Source organism: Xenopus tropicalis, chromosome 2, assembly GCF_000004195.4.
Source record: "Xenopus tropicalis strain Nigerian chromosome 2, UCB_Xtro_10.0, whole genome shotgun sequence".
NCBI lineage: Eukaryota > Metazoa > Chordata > Amphibia > Anura > Pipidae > Xenopus > Xenopus tropicalis.
Genome location: NC_030678.2, coordinates 156,970,662 through 156,985,797, shown reverse-complemented (window position 1 = coordinate 156,985,797; position 15,136 = coordinate 156,970,662). Strand labels below are relative to the sequence as shown.

At 40.0% G+C, this 15,136-nt stretch overlaps 1 protein-coding gene across 3 annotated transcripts in view; it reads right to left on the bottom strand.

Annotated features, from left to right (window-relative positions):
- sacs (sacsin molecular chaperone) overlaps window positions 1–15,136 on the bottom strand; it is a 37,423-nt gene that overhangs the window by 14,499 nt on the left and 7,788 nt on the right. For all 3 annotated transcript variants that reach the window (XM_031897263.1, XM_031897264.1, XM_004912064.4), the window contains exons 2-8: window positions 14,305–14,455; window positions 10,287–10,374; window positions 10,071–10,156; window positions 7,621–7,732; window positions 6,335–6,481; window positions 2,883–4,365; window positions 306–397 (exon numbers count right to left, since the gene is read on the bottom strand). In XM_031897263.1, coding sequence (XP_031753123.1) covers window positions 306–397; window positions 2,883–4,365; window positions 6,335–6,481; window positions 7,621–7,732; window positions 10,071–10,156; window positions 10,287–10,374; window positions 14,305–14,455 — 2,159 coding nt within the window. The remainder of the gene's footprint in view (window positions 1–305; window positions 398–2,882; window positions 4,366–6,334; window positions 6,482–7,620; window positions 7,733–10,070; window positions 10,157–10,286; window positions 10,375–14,304; window positions 14,456–15,136) is intronic.

The window sequence follows — 15,136 nt, the reverse complement described above, 5'->3', positions numbered from 1 at the left end:
ACCCTTTACTTGATCCCAACTAAGATATAAGTAATCCTTATTAAAGGCAAAGCCAATCCTACTGGGTTTATTTAATGTATAAAATATTTTCTGGTAGACTTTAGGAACAAAGATGCAAATGAAGGAAAGACCCCTTATCTGGAAAGCTCTAGGTCCCGAGTATTTTAGATAACAGGTTCCATACCTGTATTTTAGTAAATCATTTGAGTATCCCCAGAGTGCCTATAACTTTTAACCAAACCTATAAAATCACACAAGGCTGGCAATATATGAAAGAGGAAGGTTCTAAGAATCCAATCTATTACCTCGGCTTGTAGAAGCTTTCTTCAGTGCTGCTAGAATCTTGGGTGGCAGGCTATCAGAAAGCAGTCTCCCCTCTAGACCTGGGAACAATGTCCTGGAAGACAACGGAAGAAGGTTATTATAAAAGATTTTTTTTTACCCGATATGCAACATTTTTTCCCAGAATCCCTTTAACTGCATCCACTGCAGACATACAAAAATATCTGCACCAGTTAGTGAATTAAACCCTCATATGTGTGTGCCTGGCTATTGTAAATGAGCCCTACTATGCTTCAATCATTTTTATTAGGATCTCAGCACATTTTTTTACCAAAATCTTTTTATCCTTCTATGAGCTGGCACTAATGTTTAATTAATAAAGGGTGATCCAATTAACTTTTTGTACAGTTGCTTGAACTTTTAGACTACATAGTGTCATCTCACTTCATTCAAGACACTGATCTATACTGGATAATTATCACCAATTCTGTTGGTCTGTACCATATTTCCTCAGCCACGATCCTTACAAAGCATTAGTTCCAGTTTTCATTCTTACCTGAGCATGATTCAGTAATGCACTGAAAGGCCATGATTGGATAGTTCTGTGTGTATGGCTAATGAAGCTGTACTGGGAATAACTTATGACAGTCATGTTTTTTAGGCATATACATCATTTTTAGATTTGCCTAGGTACTGTATCCTCTAAAAAAAGATCTGACCTCATATATGAATTTAGGTGAAATTGATTCCAAGCTAAAATGGCACCATTTGTGAAAAACTGTTTTGATTATTCAGAAATTTATAGTTACATATTATCATGGTTTGATGAACAGATCTTGGGGTAGGACAAAAGTCTGACTGCAGAGCCTGGGAAGTAATGCTTGCTTCATACAGGCAGCTGTACAGGTCTTTGAGGGGCCCAATAGACTAACTTAAATAGCATTACAAAATTGGGACTTACCCCCTATATTAAGAGACCCTCACTATAAAGGCTAAGGATGTGCCAAATCTCAGCACTTACTGCAGGATTTTAAAGAAGTGTTTGCCCCAAACAACAGGAACGCTCAAACACAACTGGACAACTTTTACTTTTCTCATATTTAAATATGTATATAATTATGTTCCATATTTCAGCAAATCTTTAGTGTGGGATTCAGTATTTGGCAGAAGCCAAAAGTTATGGTTTTGGTGCATCCCTGAAAAGGTGGTAAATGGACTTTGGTCCTAGTACAGATATGGGATCCCTTATCTGGAAACCCGTTATCCAGAAAGCTTCAAATTACGGAAAGCCCATCTCCCATAGACTCAATTTTAATCAAATAATTCAGAATGTTAAAACTGATTTCCTTATTCTCTGTAATAATAAAACAGTACCTGTACTTGATCCCAACTAAGATATAATTACCCCTTATTGGGGCAGAACAGCCCTATTGGGTTTATTTAATGGTTAAATGATTCCCTTTTCTCTGTAATAATAAAACAGTACCTGTACTTGATCCCAACTAAGATATAATTACCCCTTATGGGGGGCAGAACAGTCCTATTGGGTTTATTTAATGGTTAAATGATTCCCTTTTCTCTGTAATAATAAAACAGTACCTGTACTTGATCCCAACTAAGATATAATTACCCCTTATTGGGGCAGAACAGCCCTATTGGGTTTATTTAATGGTTAAATGATTCCCTTTTCTCTGTAATAATAAAACAGTACCTGTACTTGATCCCAACTAAGATATAATTACCCCTTATGGGGGGCAGAACAGTCCTATTGGGTTTATTTAATGGTTAAATGATTCCCTTTTCTCTGTAATAATAAAACAGTACCTGTACTTGATCCCAACTAAGATATAATTACCCCTTATTGGGGGCAGAACAGCCCTATTGGGTTTATTTAATGGTTAAATGATTCCCTTTTCTCTGTAATAATAAAACAGTACCTGTACTTGATCCCAACTAAGATATAATTACCCCTTATTGGGGGCAGAACAATCCTATTGGGTTTATTTCATGGTTAAATGATTCCCTTTTCTCTGTAATAATAAAACAGTACCTGTACTTGATCCCAACTAAGATATAATTACCCCTTATTGGGGGCAGAACAGCCCTATTGGGTTTATTTAATGGTTAAATGATTCCCTTTTCTCTGTAATAATAAAACAGTACCTGTACTTGATCCCAACTAAGATTTAAATCATTCTTATTGCATTCAAAACAATCCTATGTGGTTTAATTAATGTTTTATTGATTTTTTTTAGTAGACTTAAGGTATGAAGATCCAAATTACGGGAAGGCCCCTTATCCGGAATACCCTTGGTCCCGAGCATTCTGGATAACAGGTCCTATACCTGTACTTATTACAGGTGTTAAGGGTTTGTCTTTTTTAAGATGTATGTTGCTTCTCCAATATTCCCTCTTGATGTGAGAACTTAGAAAGAGAACATTAAGAAAAGCCATTACAAAATGATAAGACAATAACTAAAGTGTAATACTAGAACAGAAAAGAATATATATCTCCACAGCAGGGCCATAAAAATGAAGGCAAACTGACACCATAAAGAATAAATATGGCTATATTCTCTTCATTTGAATGACATTCCTACCTGGGGAACTCTTCTGACGTTATATACACTACATCTTTTTCTGATACAGATGAAGAGAAAGGAATAAAAGTCCCATTTTGCAAAGGCAACAGTTCCAGCCCAAGGAGGTCGCTGTAGGCTTCATCAGCCAGCACAAACTCTAGAAGGTGCAGTTTCTCATCTGTTGGTCCCTTGTGGCCACATTTCCTCAGCACTTGCCTCAGAAGCGCAGGAGTGACCTTCTTCACTGGCTTTGAATTATTGACTGGGACTTGGAATGCAGCAGCAACATTGGCAGGTACCTTGGCAATTTGAGTCCCAGAATTCTGGAGGTAGTTCAGGGTAGTTTTTGCGTACTCTTTACTTTCGTCGATCTCTGTGAAATTGACATCTGCTTCTTTCAGCCAGCAATTATTGGTAGAATATATAATGGCATTCTGAAATAGCTCCTTTAGTAAGGGCTCAATGATCGGCTTCCAGTGTGGCCTTGTTTTTTCAATGTCAGGCCATACTCTGTAGATGCTATCTGCGGAAAGTGTTAAATCTGGGTTTTCCGCCATCTCCATCCTTTTAATGGCTTCCAAAATAAGAGTGGCGTATGCTTTAGGGACCACGTTTTTCACAAGAAGTTCATTCCAAAGGGCAGCGGGATCTCGCCACTGGTCCAGTTCCCTCCATTTGATGCTCCTTCGATTGTCTGTTAATCCAAAAAAGCCACTAATATGAACAGGGAGCCCCGTCTTGCTCTCTTCCCCTGGAGGTAATGGCAGGAAGCAAAAGGCTCTTCCTGAAAATTCCAACACAGCTCCCTTTTCAGCTCCATTGCTACACAAAGGCATTGCAATTCCAATAGCAGGCACAAACTTTAAATCATCGGCAAGACAGTCTAATTCACTGCAAATCCCCCGGCCTCCCACACCGTTACAAACTAACCAAGATGACGTTTGGGTCTCCTTGACACTTTCATCCTCCACCCCAATATTTACATGGTATGTCACACATGTTATGCTGTTGCTAGGAACTCCATTACAGTACCCATCAATTGCTTTTTCAAGAATCTTTATGGAGTTGGGTCTGTCATGTTTCACTGTTTTGTTTTCACTTGCCGTAACTCGAAAGAGAAGCTTTTCCGACCCATCGGCTTCTCGCACGTGCAAAGACACTTTCTCGACATTCTTAAGAAAAAGGAGAACTGTGTCTGCATCGGCTCTGAAGGACTCAAACAGTTCTAGAACTTTCTCCTTATTGTACAAGTTGTTGCTTAGTAAAGAGGGTTGAACGCGGAGCGGAAATCGGAAAAAAGTCCCAGGAAAGTTGCCCTGGGTAAATGTTTCCTTGGTGCTTTCAAAAATACCAATAAAAGGGGCAAATTGGTCCACAAGTTCACTTATTTCTTTGCTTTCTTCTTTAATGTTCCAACACTGGCCTGATTCATGGCGTCCAAACAGTACCTGATGTGGATCCAACATGCCAATTTGATCACCACTGAAAATACTGGGAACATCTATAAATGGGGGAAAAAAATAAGAAAAATTGGTATGAGAATGTACATACAAAAATAACTTTCTGGTACCGAAATTAACTTTCCTTTGAATGCCTAATAATTGGGTGTTGGAGTTTCCTTTATCAGTGAATTGGTAGCATGTCTAGGTAGCTTAATGCACAGAATGTCTTAATGTCCTATATATATTGATAATGGGTAAGTGCAGAGGGGCTCTTGTTGTAACTATAGAGGAAGCAGACCCTGCAGTCGAGGGAGGGGCTGCAAAGTCTGTTTCCTCTATAGTTTTTAGAAATCCCCCCCTCTCAATCCGCTCTCTAATCTACTCCGGCACAAGTGGCTGGGGAGCTGGGAACACAAGCAGGTGGGCGGAGGGAGGGCCAGGTAGGGGCTGCTGTGCATGCTAGCTCCAAATATTTTTTTGCAGGGGTGCCCAGTATGCTGTTGTTACACCACTGCTGCAACTGCTATGTAAGCTTCCAGCCAACTGATGGGTAGAAAGCAGGGAAATATTGATTACTCTCACTCTGCTTCACAACAAAGTGGTGCAAGAAGACTGGACTGCTAAAATTACACTCCCATACTGTAGCCACACTGAGAAGAAAGCAGTAAGCAGTGGTTTGCAAGTTTAGTTTAAAGCCTACTTTTAATGTTTTGTTTATATACAGGTGTGGGATCCGTTATCCGGAAACCTGTTATACAGCAAGTTCTCAATTAAGGAAAGGCCATCTCCCATAGACTCCATTCTAAGAAAATAATTCTAATTTTTTTTAAATGATTTCCTTTTTCTCTGTAATAATAAAACAGAACCTTGTACTTGATCCCAACTAAGATATAATTACCCCTTATTGGGGGCAGAACAGTCCTATTGGGTTTATTTCATGGTTAAATGATTCCCTTTCTCTGTAATAATAAAACAGTACCTGTACTTGATCCCAACTAAGATATAATTACCCCTTATTGGGGGCAGAACAATCCTATTGGGTTTATTTAATGGTTAAATGATTCCCTTTTCTCTGTAATAATAAAACAGTACCTGTACTTGATCCCAACTAAGATATAATGAATCCTTGTTGAAGGCAAAAAATCCTATTGATTTTAAATAATGTTTAAATTATTTTTTAGTAGACTTAAAGGAGAACTAAACCCTAAAAATGAATATGGCTAGAAATGCCATATTTTATACTGTATTATAAGCTGACTGCACTGGCTTAAAGATTCAGCATCTCTATAGAAGTAATTATATAGGTCATTACAGTTGTCATAGGAGCTCCCCATCTTGGATTCTGTCCATCAAAACCAAAGGACAGTGCACATGCTCAATGTGATCTGAGCAGCTATTGTGAAGCCGAGTTTAGGGGCTGTTGCAAATTATCAAGCAGAAAATGAGGGCTGTCTGTCATATAAGCTGATGCTACAGGGCTAATTATTAAATTCTGATGCAAATGCCCTGGTTTTAGATCTGCCGTGTAATGAGAATCTGAATGAATTACTAATCAGATTTTTACTGCTACATTTATATTCTATATATACAGTATATTTTGAGTCAGTCCCTAAGCTCAGGTAAGTACCAGCAGCACAGAGTATGGGCAGGGAATCAGCAGAAAAGAAGATAGGGGGCTACTGGGGCATCTTTGGGGGCACAGATCTTCCCTGCTAAAGGGCTGTGGTTGCCTTGGGCTGGTACAGAAACCGAAAACATAGTGTACAACATTTCTGCCCTACTTCTTTACTTAGGCTTTAGTTATCCTTTAAGGTATGGAGATCCAAATTAAGGACAGATTCCTTATCCGGAAAGCCCCGGGTCCCGAGCATTCTGGATAACAGGTCCGATACCTGTACCTTGATTTTCCAATTTAGAAACACAGCACAGGACACAAATTAATTTGTACAGCCTTCAAACACGCTGTACATCTTTCCCAATACACACCACACTACTCAGTGAAGACACATCATGAAGTCAGATCCTCACCTGTTATGTGATAGACAGAATTAAATCCAATGCCAAATCTTCCAACCTTGAGCGGGTCATCTTTTTTCCTACTCCTTGCAATTTCCTGAATTCCGTGCCAGTCTTCTGGCGTAAAAACGGCATTGTTGTATGCATAGAGAGCAGGTCCTAGACAGTGATTGGGTAGCAATTAGTAAAATAGAACATGTTAAGCAATTTAAGTTAATGGAAAGGTAACAGCAGCACGCCTTATATTGGTGTGGAGAAAAGAGACAGCTTTGAGAAATCTATACCTATTGATTTGAATTGTTTCTGCAATGAAACTCAAGATCCCTTTTATCTGATTTTCGGAGAATCAGACAAGAGCAGAGAAGCAAGATGTAATCCCCTGCTCGCAAAGAGAAATAGTGGGACTAAAGCTTTCTCAATCCCCCCAAAAAAACTACAACAACATGATGCGTAGTATGATGTAGGTATGCAGGTATTGGTATTTTGAGACAATTTGCAATTGGTCTTCATTTTTTAATTTTTTATGGTTATTAAGTAATTTAGCTTTTTGTTCAGCAGCTGTCTAGTTTGACATTTAAGCAGCTATCTGGTTGCTAGGGTCTTATTTACCGTAGCAACCAGGCAGTGGTTTGTACAAAAGGTTGGAAGATGGTTAGGAGAGGGCCTGAATAGTAAGATAAGTGATAAAAAGTTACAATAATGAGAAAATTGTAGCCTCACGGGGCAATCGTTTTTGGCTGCCTGGTTCGGTAACCCCTACTTGAAAGCTGGACAGAGGCAGAAGAGAAAGTTAAATAATAAAAAATAAATAAAGAAGACCAATTGCAAAGTTGCTAGTAATAGGGCATTCAATACAATACTAAACATTAACTCAAAGATGAACCGCCCCTTTGAGACTATGTTTTATTTCATATTTTTATTAAAACTATAGGCAAAAAAAGACTGTGGCCTAAAGCCTATTTATTGTGTTTATGATGAGCATATTGTAGATGGATATACAGTTACTAACATGATATCACTGAGTTAGTATTCAATTATTTTTAGATTGTATGCTCTTTTTGGGAAGGACTCTTCACCTCTTGTATCAGTTATTGGTTGCTTTGTATGTAATGTATGCACCAATATTTTTGTACAGTGCAGCAAAATATGTTGGCGTTTATAAATATGTGACAATAATAAATAATAGTTTTGACTCAATAAAGAATAAATGCGCCAGGAAAACAAAAACCACAAAATCCAGGAAACACCCCTTTTGTTATATTTTGTGTGGAAAGCTCATACAAGCTCTATTTCCATACCTTGATACTGAGCCATATCTTTAGACCAAAGGGATTCAGTACCATAATGTGTTTCATCATACAAGAACTTGACCTCGGTGGCACCAGCATCTTCGGCATTTTGGATCAGCTCCTAAGATATAACAAATTCACAAATAAAATCCAGTCAAATGAAAATGAAAAAAGAGTGAATGTATGGGTTCAGAATCTACAGAGAACTATGGAACAGCATTTATTTACTGAAAGGATGTTCCCAACTTCCTATGAAACCCCTCACTCCCTCTTAGGAAATTACTGAATACTTAAAAGAATAAACAAGCTAAATGTATTGGTGCCCTCTATCAGGTCACATTAGAAGTCACCTTGGAGTTATTGGTCTGTGCAACTGGGCCAGCAGCCTTGTGTCTGTATATGGCAACCAAATGCCTCTGATCTATAATATTGGAGTACTACACCCTGCTTAACCTTGGCTCCCTTGGAGAACTGAAGGATACTGGTAATTGTAGCCCAGTGGCATCTGGGGACCAAACGTTAAAAACAAAAATGCACTACTCAAAATCCAAGGACTACCTACAAACCATAGGTTATTGGTGTAACCCAGTGCTTTCCAACTTTTGTGGTACCAAGGGCTGGAATTTTTCTGGCCTACATGGTGGAGTGCCGATAATGGAAGCCAGTTTTGACCACTCCCCTTTTAAAAACCACACCCACTTGAAACCACACCCATGTTATTGCATGGCCATAGACATATTAATGGTGGTAGCGCAGCAAAAACCTGCCATACTCTGCCTTCCCTACCCTGCCTGTGTGTGCCATACTCTGCCTGCCCTATGCTGCCTGTGTGCCACACTATGCCTGCACTATATAGCCTGTGTGTGCTATACTCTGCCTTCACTAATCTGCCTATGAATGCCATACTCTGCCTGCCCTATGCTGCCTGTGTGTGCCATACTCTGCCTTCCCTGCCCTACCCTGCCTGTGTGTGCCATACTCTGTCTGCCCTACCCTGCCTGTGTGCCATACTCTGCCTGCCCTTTGCTGCCTGTGTGTGCTATACTCTGCCTGCCCTACCCTGTCTGTGTGTGCTATACTCTGCCTGCCCTACCCTGCCTGTATGTGGCATATTGTGTCTGCCCTTCCCTGCCCGTGTGTGCTATACTATGCCTGCCCTACCCTGCCTGTATGTGCCATACTCTGCCTGCCCTATGCTGCCTGTGTATATGGCACACACAGGCAGCACACAGTGACACAATGCTGGCACTGATCCTACAGTTTGCACAAGAACTATATATTAAAAAAACTTTTTAATTGCAGTACCACCTCAGTATATCTTCTTCTATAGTGTGCAGGGTTTATTTGTGGGTTTCTACTGCTATCTGAGTTGTGAACAGGAGAACAATGTGGGTGATTACAGCCTGAGCCTGAGGTGGGTGCAGGGGGTGAACAATGCAGGGATTAAAAGGTGTGAACAACACAGGCAATTACATTTTTAAACAATACAGTGGGATTACAGCCTAAATCTAAGGTGTCAACCATGCAGGGGGGCAGTTAATCTCAGTACTGATACTATTTAAAGCTTACACAAAGGTAAGCCATCAAAGCAGCCAAACAGGTGGGGGGCCACACAGAGGGGGGGCCCGCAGGCCACCAGTTGGACAGCACAGGTGTAACCAATTATGATGAAGAAATTGTTGATTCTGCGCTGACTACAGCAACCATGAATATTGAGGCTAGATTTCTATTTTTTAACACTCATATTATTATTCAGATTAACCTATATTCATCATTGCCAGTATGCCATTCAATCTACAGCCTGGTTGCTAGGTTATGGGAAACCCTAGCAACCATAACAAATTTTAGAGCTGCAGAACAGAAAGCTTTGTTTACACAGGGTAGGGTGCAAAGTGCAAAAGATGGGCGCAAATCACTGTTTTTTGCAGTATGCACCCTGCTTCCGTGCTTATTGTCCACAAAGGCAAGTCTTTGTAGCATTGTATTCATGAGGTGCAGGCCGCAGGTAGTACATAAATGCCAAAAATTCAAATGCTGCTAAAAATCACAGTGGGATTTGTAAATGAGGCCCAGAAAGTAGTTTTTTTTTAAAAAAAAACACAAAGTATAAGAAATAAGCCAACAGGAACTGATTTCAGAACACCTCTTACATCTTCGTACTGAAAGTTTCAAAGCAAACTGCCCCTTTAATACTAATATGAGCTGCTTATACTAGAAGTAACTGATCTGATAATTCTTTTATATTTGTGCTTCTGTGCTTCATGGATATATTTGTAAGGCAAGAAATATAACACCAGCAGTGAATTGTGGGGGTGATTTCCCAGCCCCTGTGCCTCCCATTAATGCTATACTATACTAATGCTATACTAATTTTGAGCTCCACGGCCCTGCTGGTCCCTCCTTGCTTTGTGAAGGCTGTTCTGTGCTTCTTTCTATACAATATTTGTGATTTTTCATACCTTGAGAATTTGTCCTCCCTCTGGATATCTTCTTAGAATGTCCTTGAGAAAGTCCACAAGAGGAGGGGTTGTTTGGCCGAACTTCCCTATAAGTCACATAATTACACAAGTAACCGTAAATCATGTGCAGAGTTATGTAGGTATTATTTATGTGTCTAAATATGTATGTATGTGTGTATATATATATAATATGTAACATAATATGCTAACTGGTACCTCCTCCTTTCAGCCCTTTTGCTTGCAGATTTAGAAATAAACAGGAGTCTGATGATACCACGTCTCCAATCTTCTTCTGATCACATAACTAGAAAAAAGTAACATAAAACAAGTTACAGGAGGTTATAGCCACCTTTTGATGATTTTACTTATTTATTGTCCCCTCTGCTGTATTTCTCATCGGTGAAGTTGTTGTTACATCAATGTTTTAGTCCCTCCTCCCCCGACAGGATTTCAAATGATTTCTCAGGCACCCTGAGAAATCAAATTTCAAAGTGTTGTGCAGCTGGATTTTAGCATATAAAAATGGTATTTATTCATACTTTTTGAAGGAACAGATTACAGTGATATATATTAGGTATATTAGGAGTTTCTGTGTTGTGTGGGGCTCTTTAACAAATTTTAGTTTGGAAGCTGAAGTTCCCCTTTAATCATTTACAATCATAACTGTACAAATGACTTATTAATTTATAGTTGATTGTTGCTAAAACTTTTTCTGGCAGTTCCCCACTTGCCTTAGGCTTTCACTGGGCCTTGTACTGCAGCAGTTGATGGGAATTAACAAAAACCTTTCATTTGAAAATGCAATGGTTTCTACATTTTCAAATGTTTTATTGGTTCCATCATGCCACAAGCTTTTAAGCGATAAGAAACAGAAGCACAGTGTGTTATGGTAGATAAGGAGGAATAGGAATTTCTGTTCTTCAACACTCCTGTCTACATAAAGAGGTCAACTTTAAACAGGGTAGCTTATATCTAACACTGACATTTATAAATTCATTTGCAAAAGTGAAAGTAATATATGCCACTGGAGAAAACACCAAACTGCAGCTTTCTGTCCCAACTTCAGTATTAGAAGACAGGCACGGCAACACTGTTGTGTTTTCACCCCGAAATCCATCCCATGTTTGAATTGACAGGTGAATGAAGTGCCATTAATGCATACCAAAGGGCGGAAGGCAGCAGATAGGCTTTTTCTCAAAGTGTAATGTCATGTGTTACACGTTGTCATTGCTGGAAAACTGTGCAATGGAGGGTGGCATAGCTTTATGGTACGCCTCTGTGCGGACATGGATATAGCAAGATCAATTACTGTTAAGACTATATGGACCATTAATGAGCACTAGCACAGTTGCAGTCGTGCAAATTTACCCACACTCAGTCCCATTCATATATGGGATTATCTATCAATTGCAAGTTTGTGAGAGTTTTTTCCTACTTCAAATAAACTCACAATATAAAAAATGTTTCCATATTAGAAAACCTGAATGAGAAAAACTTGGTCGAACAAAAAAATCTTGAACTCTACAAACTGAAAAAATGCCTTGCCTTTTTTGCACTTAATAAATATTGAACATTCAAGATGTTGAACCATAATTCAAATATTGGGAGTTTTAGTACAAAAAAAATTGAATTGTTGAAACAATTTGAATTACCCCCCTGTTCTGCATCCTTAAACTTCAACCTGGTAGCGCTCGACAACCCTCACTGCAGTTGTGCCTATTGATACAGAGGGACCCTCAGAACCAGGCAGTGGCTAGTAAAATAGGGGGTGAGAATCCAAAAAGCCTTGAAACCTGATAATAATGGTGGCCATGTACAGGCTAACCTTATGGTTATCAATTTATTATTGTTAGATTAGGCTGGCACTGGAACTAAGGATAGGCAGGAGAGGCATGTGCCTAGGGCTCAAAAGGGGGGGGGGGCGCTGGGCACTATTTGCCTGCCTGCCCCTAGTTTCGGTCAGTCTGAAGTTCCAATTCTACAAGAGAAGCTGGGATTCTGGTGGTCAAAATTCTTTTCTAATGAAACCATTTTCAGTTCTGTTTCTTGTCTGGGCAATATGATCTCTGGATCATTGGACACCTGTTTCTGATCATTTGGGAGTCACTGGATGTTGATAACATTACAAGTTATGAAGGTTAGCCAACGTGTGTAATACAGTCTTCCGCTCTCTAATACACGACTGTAGGAAAAAAAAGCCACCAGAAACCATTCAAACACAGAGGATTATTTTCAGTGAGGTGTTCTTAAAGTAATTCTATAATTGTTTTTATGGTATACCTTTTATTTCTAAATTACACTGTTTACATAGCAAATAATTCACTCCACTTTTTCAAATGTTATTTTTGAACCAACAAATATATATTTTTTTAGTTGTAATATTGGTGTGTAGGCGCCATCTCAGTGCATTGTGCCTGAGTCTGAGCTTTCAGAAGGAGCCAGCGCTACACATTAGAACTGCTTTCAGGTAACCTATTGAGTGCTATTCTGATACCTACTGGGAGCTGCTGTCTTTCTCCCTTCCCATTGTTCTGCTGATCGGCTGCTGGGGGGGGGGGGAATATCACTCCATCTTGCAGTGCTGCAGTAAAGTGCAACTGAAGTTTATCAGAGCACAGGTCACATGGCTGTGGCACCCTGAGAAATGAAGAATATGGCTAGCCCCTTTTAAATTTTAAAATTAAATATAGAAAAATCTGTTTACACTTTTATAAAATTAATTTCAATACAGCATTCTGCTGGAGAAGCTCAAGCGCAGCTATTATGGAAACTAAATCATAAAATAAATGGACTTATTGACAAGCTAGGGCCTAACATTGATCTTTCTATAAAAAAAAGCAAAGCTAAGCACCGGCTATACCTTGAACAGAAGAGTGCCAAGTACAGACCTTACCCTGAATGAAGCAGGGCCCAGCATATACCATAAGTAATTAAAACATTAAATAAACCCAATAAGATTGTTTTGCCTCCAAAAAGGATTTTTAGCTGGGATGACGTACAAGCTATTAATTTATTATTATAGAGAGAAACTGAAATTATTTGATAAAGTACAGGAATGAGATACCATAGATTACATTTTTATTTATAAAGCCGTACTAGGATACGCAGGGCTGTACAATTTTACAATGTAGAAATGTACACACAGGGAGTACAAGCATTACAAAAAATACATACAGGTAGGGAGTCCCTTATCTGGAAGCTCATTATGCAGTAAGCACTGAATTAATGGAAGGCCATCTCCCATAGACTACATTTGAAGCAAATAATTGGGTATGGCTTTACTCATTGTGACAGCCTCTATTACCATGATCCCATAGGCCTGAGATCCATATGCACTCAAGCAGGACTCTCACTCACAGGCAAGCAGACAGTGCTTATAAAGCTCCACAAGGCAGAATAACTTGCCCATCTGTACATGATGCAGTTCACCCATTGTTCCCTGATACAAGGCTAGAGTTACAGCAGAGGTAGAGTTTCCACATTTTTTTCTTTTATTACCGGCCTTTAGGTTGGGGAGTGGGAAGAGGTATCACTTGGAGGCAGCGCCCCTGTTGTGGCAACCCCCCCACCTGCATGCGCGAACTGCACCCCCCTGCGCGCAACACAGACCTTTAGTCTCGCATACAGAGCAGTTAGGAGAAGTCCCCACTGCTCCATATGGGAGCAAAATTCTAAATTTTCAGTGCCGCCCTAGGCCCGGGCCTTAGTGGCCTCTCCACAAATCTGGGCCTGCTTGGAAGCAGGGACATGGGCAGGCTAGGCAGGGAAATGGGTGGTTGGGGTGGGGAAATGGAAGGAAAACTTGTCTGGCCTCTCTATAAATGGGAGCCACTGCTGCAGAGGGAGTCAGAGAAGGGAGAGATTATAGGTAGGGTTGTCACCCTTTTACCAGCTAGGCTGGTAAAATGCAGACTGGGTGGCAATCCTAAGCAGAGAGGACTCCCAGCAATGCAATATGGAGAAGGCCACAACTTTAGAAGGAATAAGTAAATAAAGTATATCTAGCTTGTATCCCTGCAGCTGTTGTCTAACAACAATTTACAACAGCTCACCACAGTGGATGCTGAGGCGCCTGGAACATCACACGTTAATAAACTTCAAGTTCTATAATTCATATTTTTAGCCACAATATCAAGTTTTGACAAAGAGCCCCTTCTCCGAGATTGGAAGCCCAAGGCAAAAGCTATTTTCATCAGGGAATGAATGCACAAGGTACCACACTAGCAGAACTGACCTCTTTGTTGTAGAGCAGAAGTCTCTGTTCGGAGACTGGAAAATTGGTGTCTCCATAGATCAGCTGCTTGATGTCCTTAATAACAGTGGATGGTGACACTTCATACGTCCTGCCGCCGACATACTCATGCAGGACAGTCACCCTGGACAACCTGAAAAAGGTCAAGGAAAAAGAAAAATGTCAGAGATCTCAACATACTGATCCAAGGAAATGAAATGCCGCTCAAGGCAAGTTGGGTTAAATACAATACTAGTTTACTTTGGTACAAAATTATGGGATCTATAATCCAGCAACCCATTATCCAGAATGCTCTGAAATATGGGCATGGCATTTTCCGTAGAGTCCTATTTAAGCCAAAAATTCTTATGTTGTGACTGATTTCCCTTCTCTATGTAATAGTAAAACAGCGCCTTGTACCTGATGGTAACTAAGCGGCATGAATCCATACTGGAGGCAAAGCAATTCTATTGGGTTTATTTCATGTCTAAATTATTTTTAGTAAACTTAATGCATGGTGATTCAAATTACGGAAGGACCACTGAACAAGAAAGACAAAGGTAGAGTCCTGTGCAGGTCTGTTTTAGAAGACTCGTGCCCGACCCAGACCTGTGCACCCGTGACCAGACCTGGACCTGAGCACTTGCATTGCCCGTGGTACTTCTTCCAACCTGGACCACCACCAAACGTATTTTTGGTACTTCCATCCTGAACCTGCCCCAACCCCCCCTGCCGAAAGCCTCTGCAAGCTGGAAGTAATGTCATATTTTGGATTGGGTACAGACCAGAACCAGAAGTGACATCACTAATGATCATGATAGTTTTTCAAATTTGC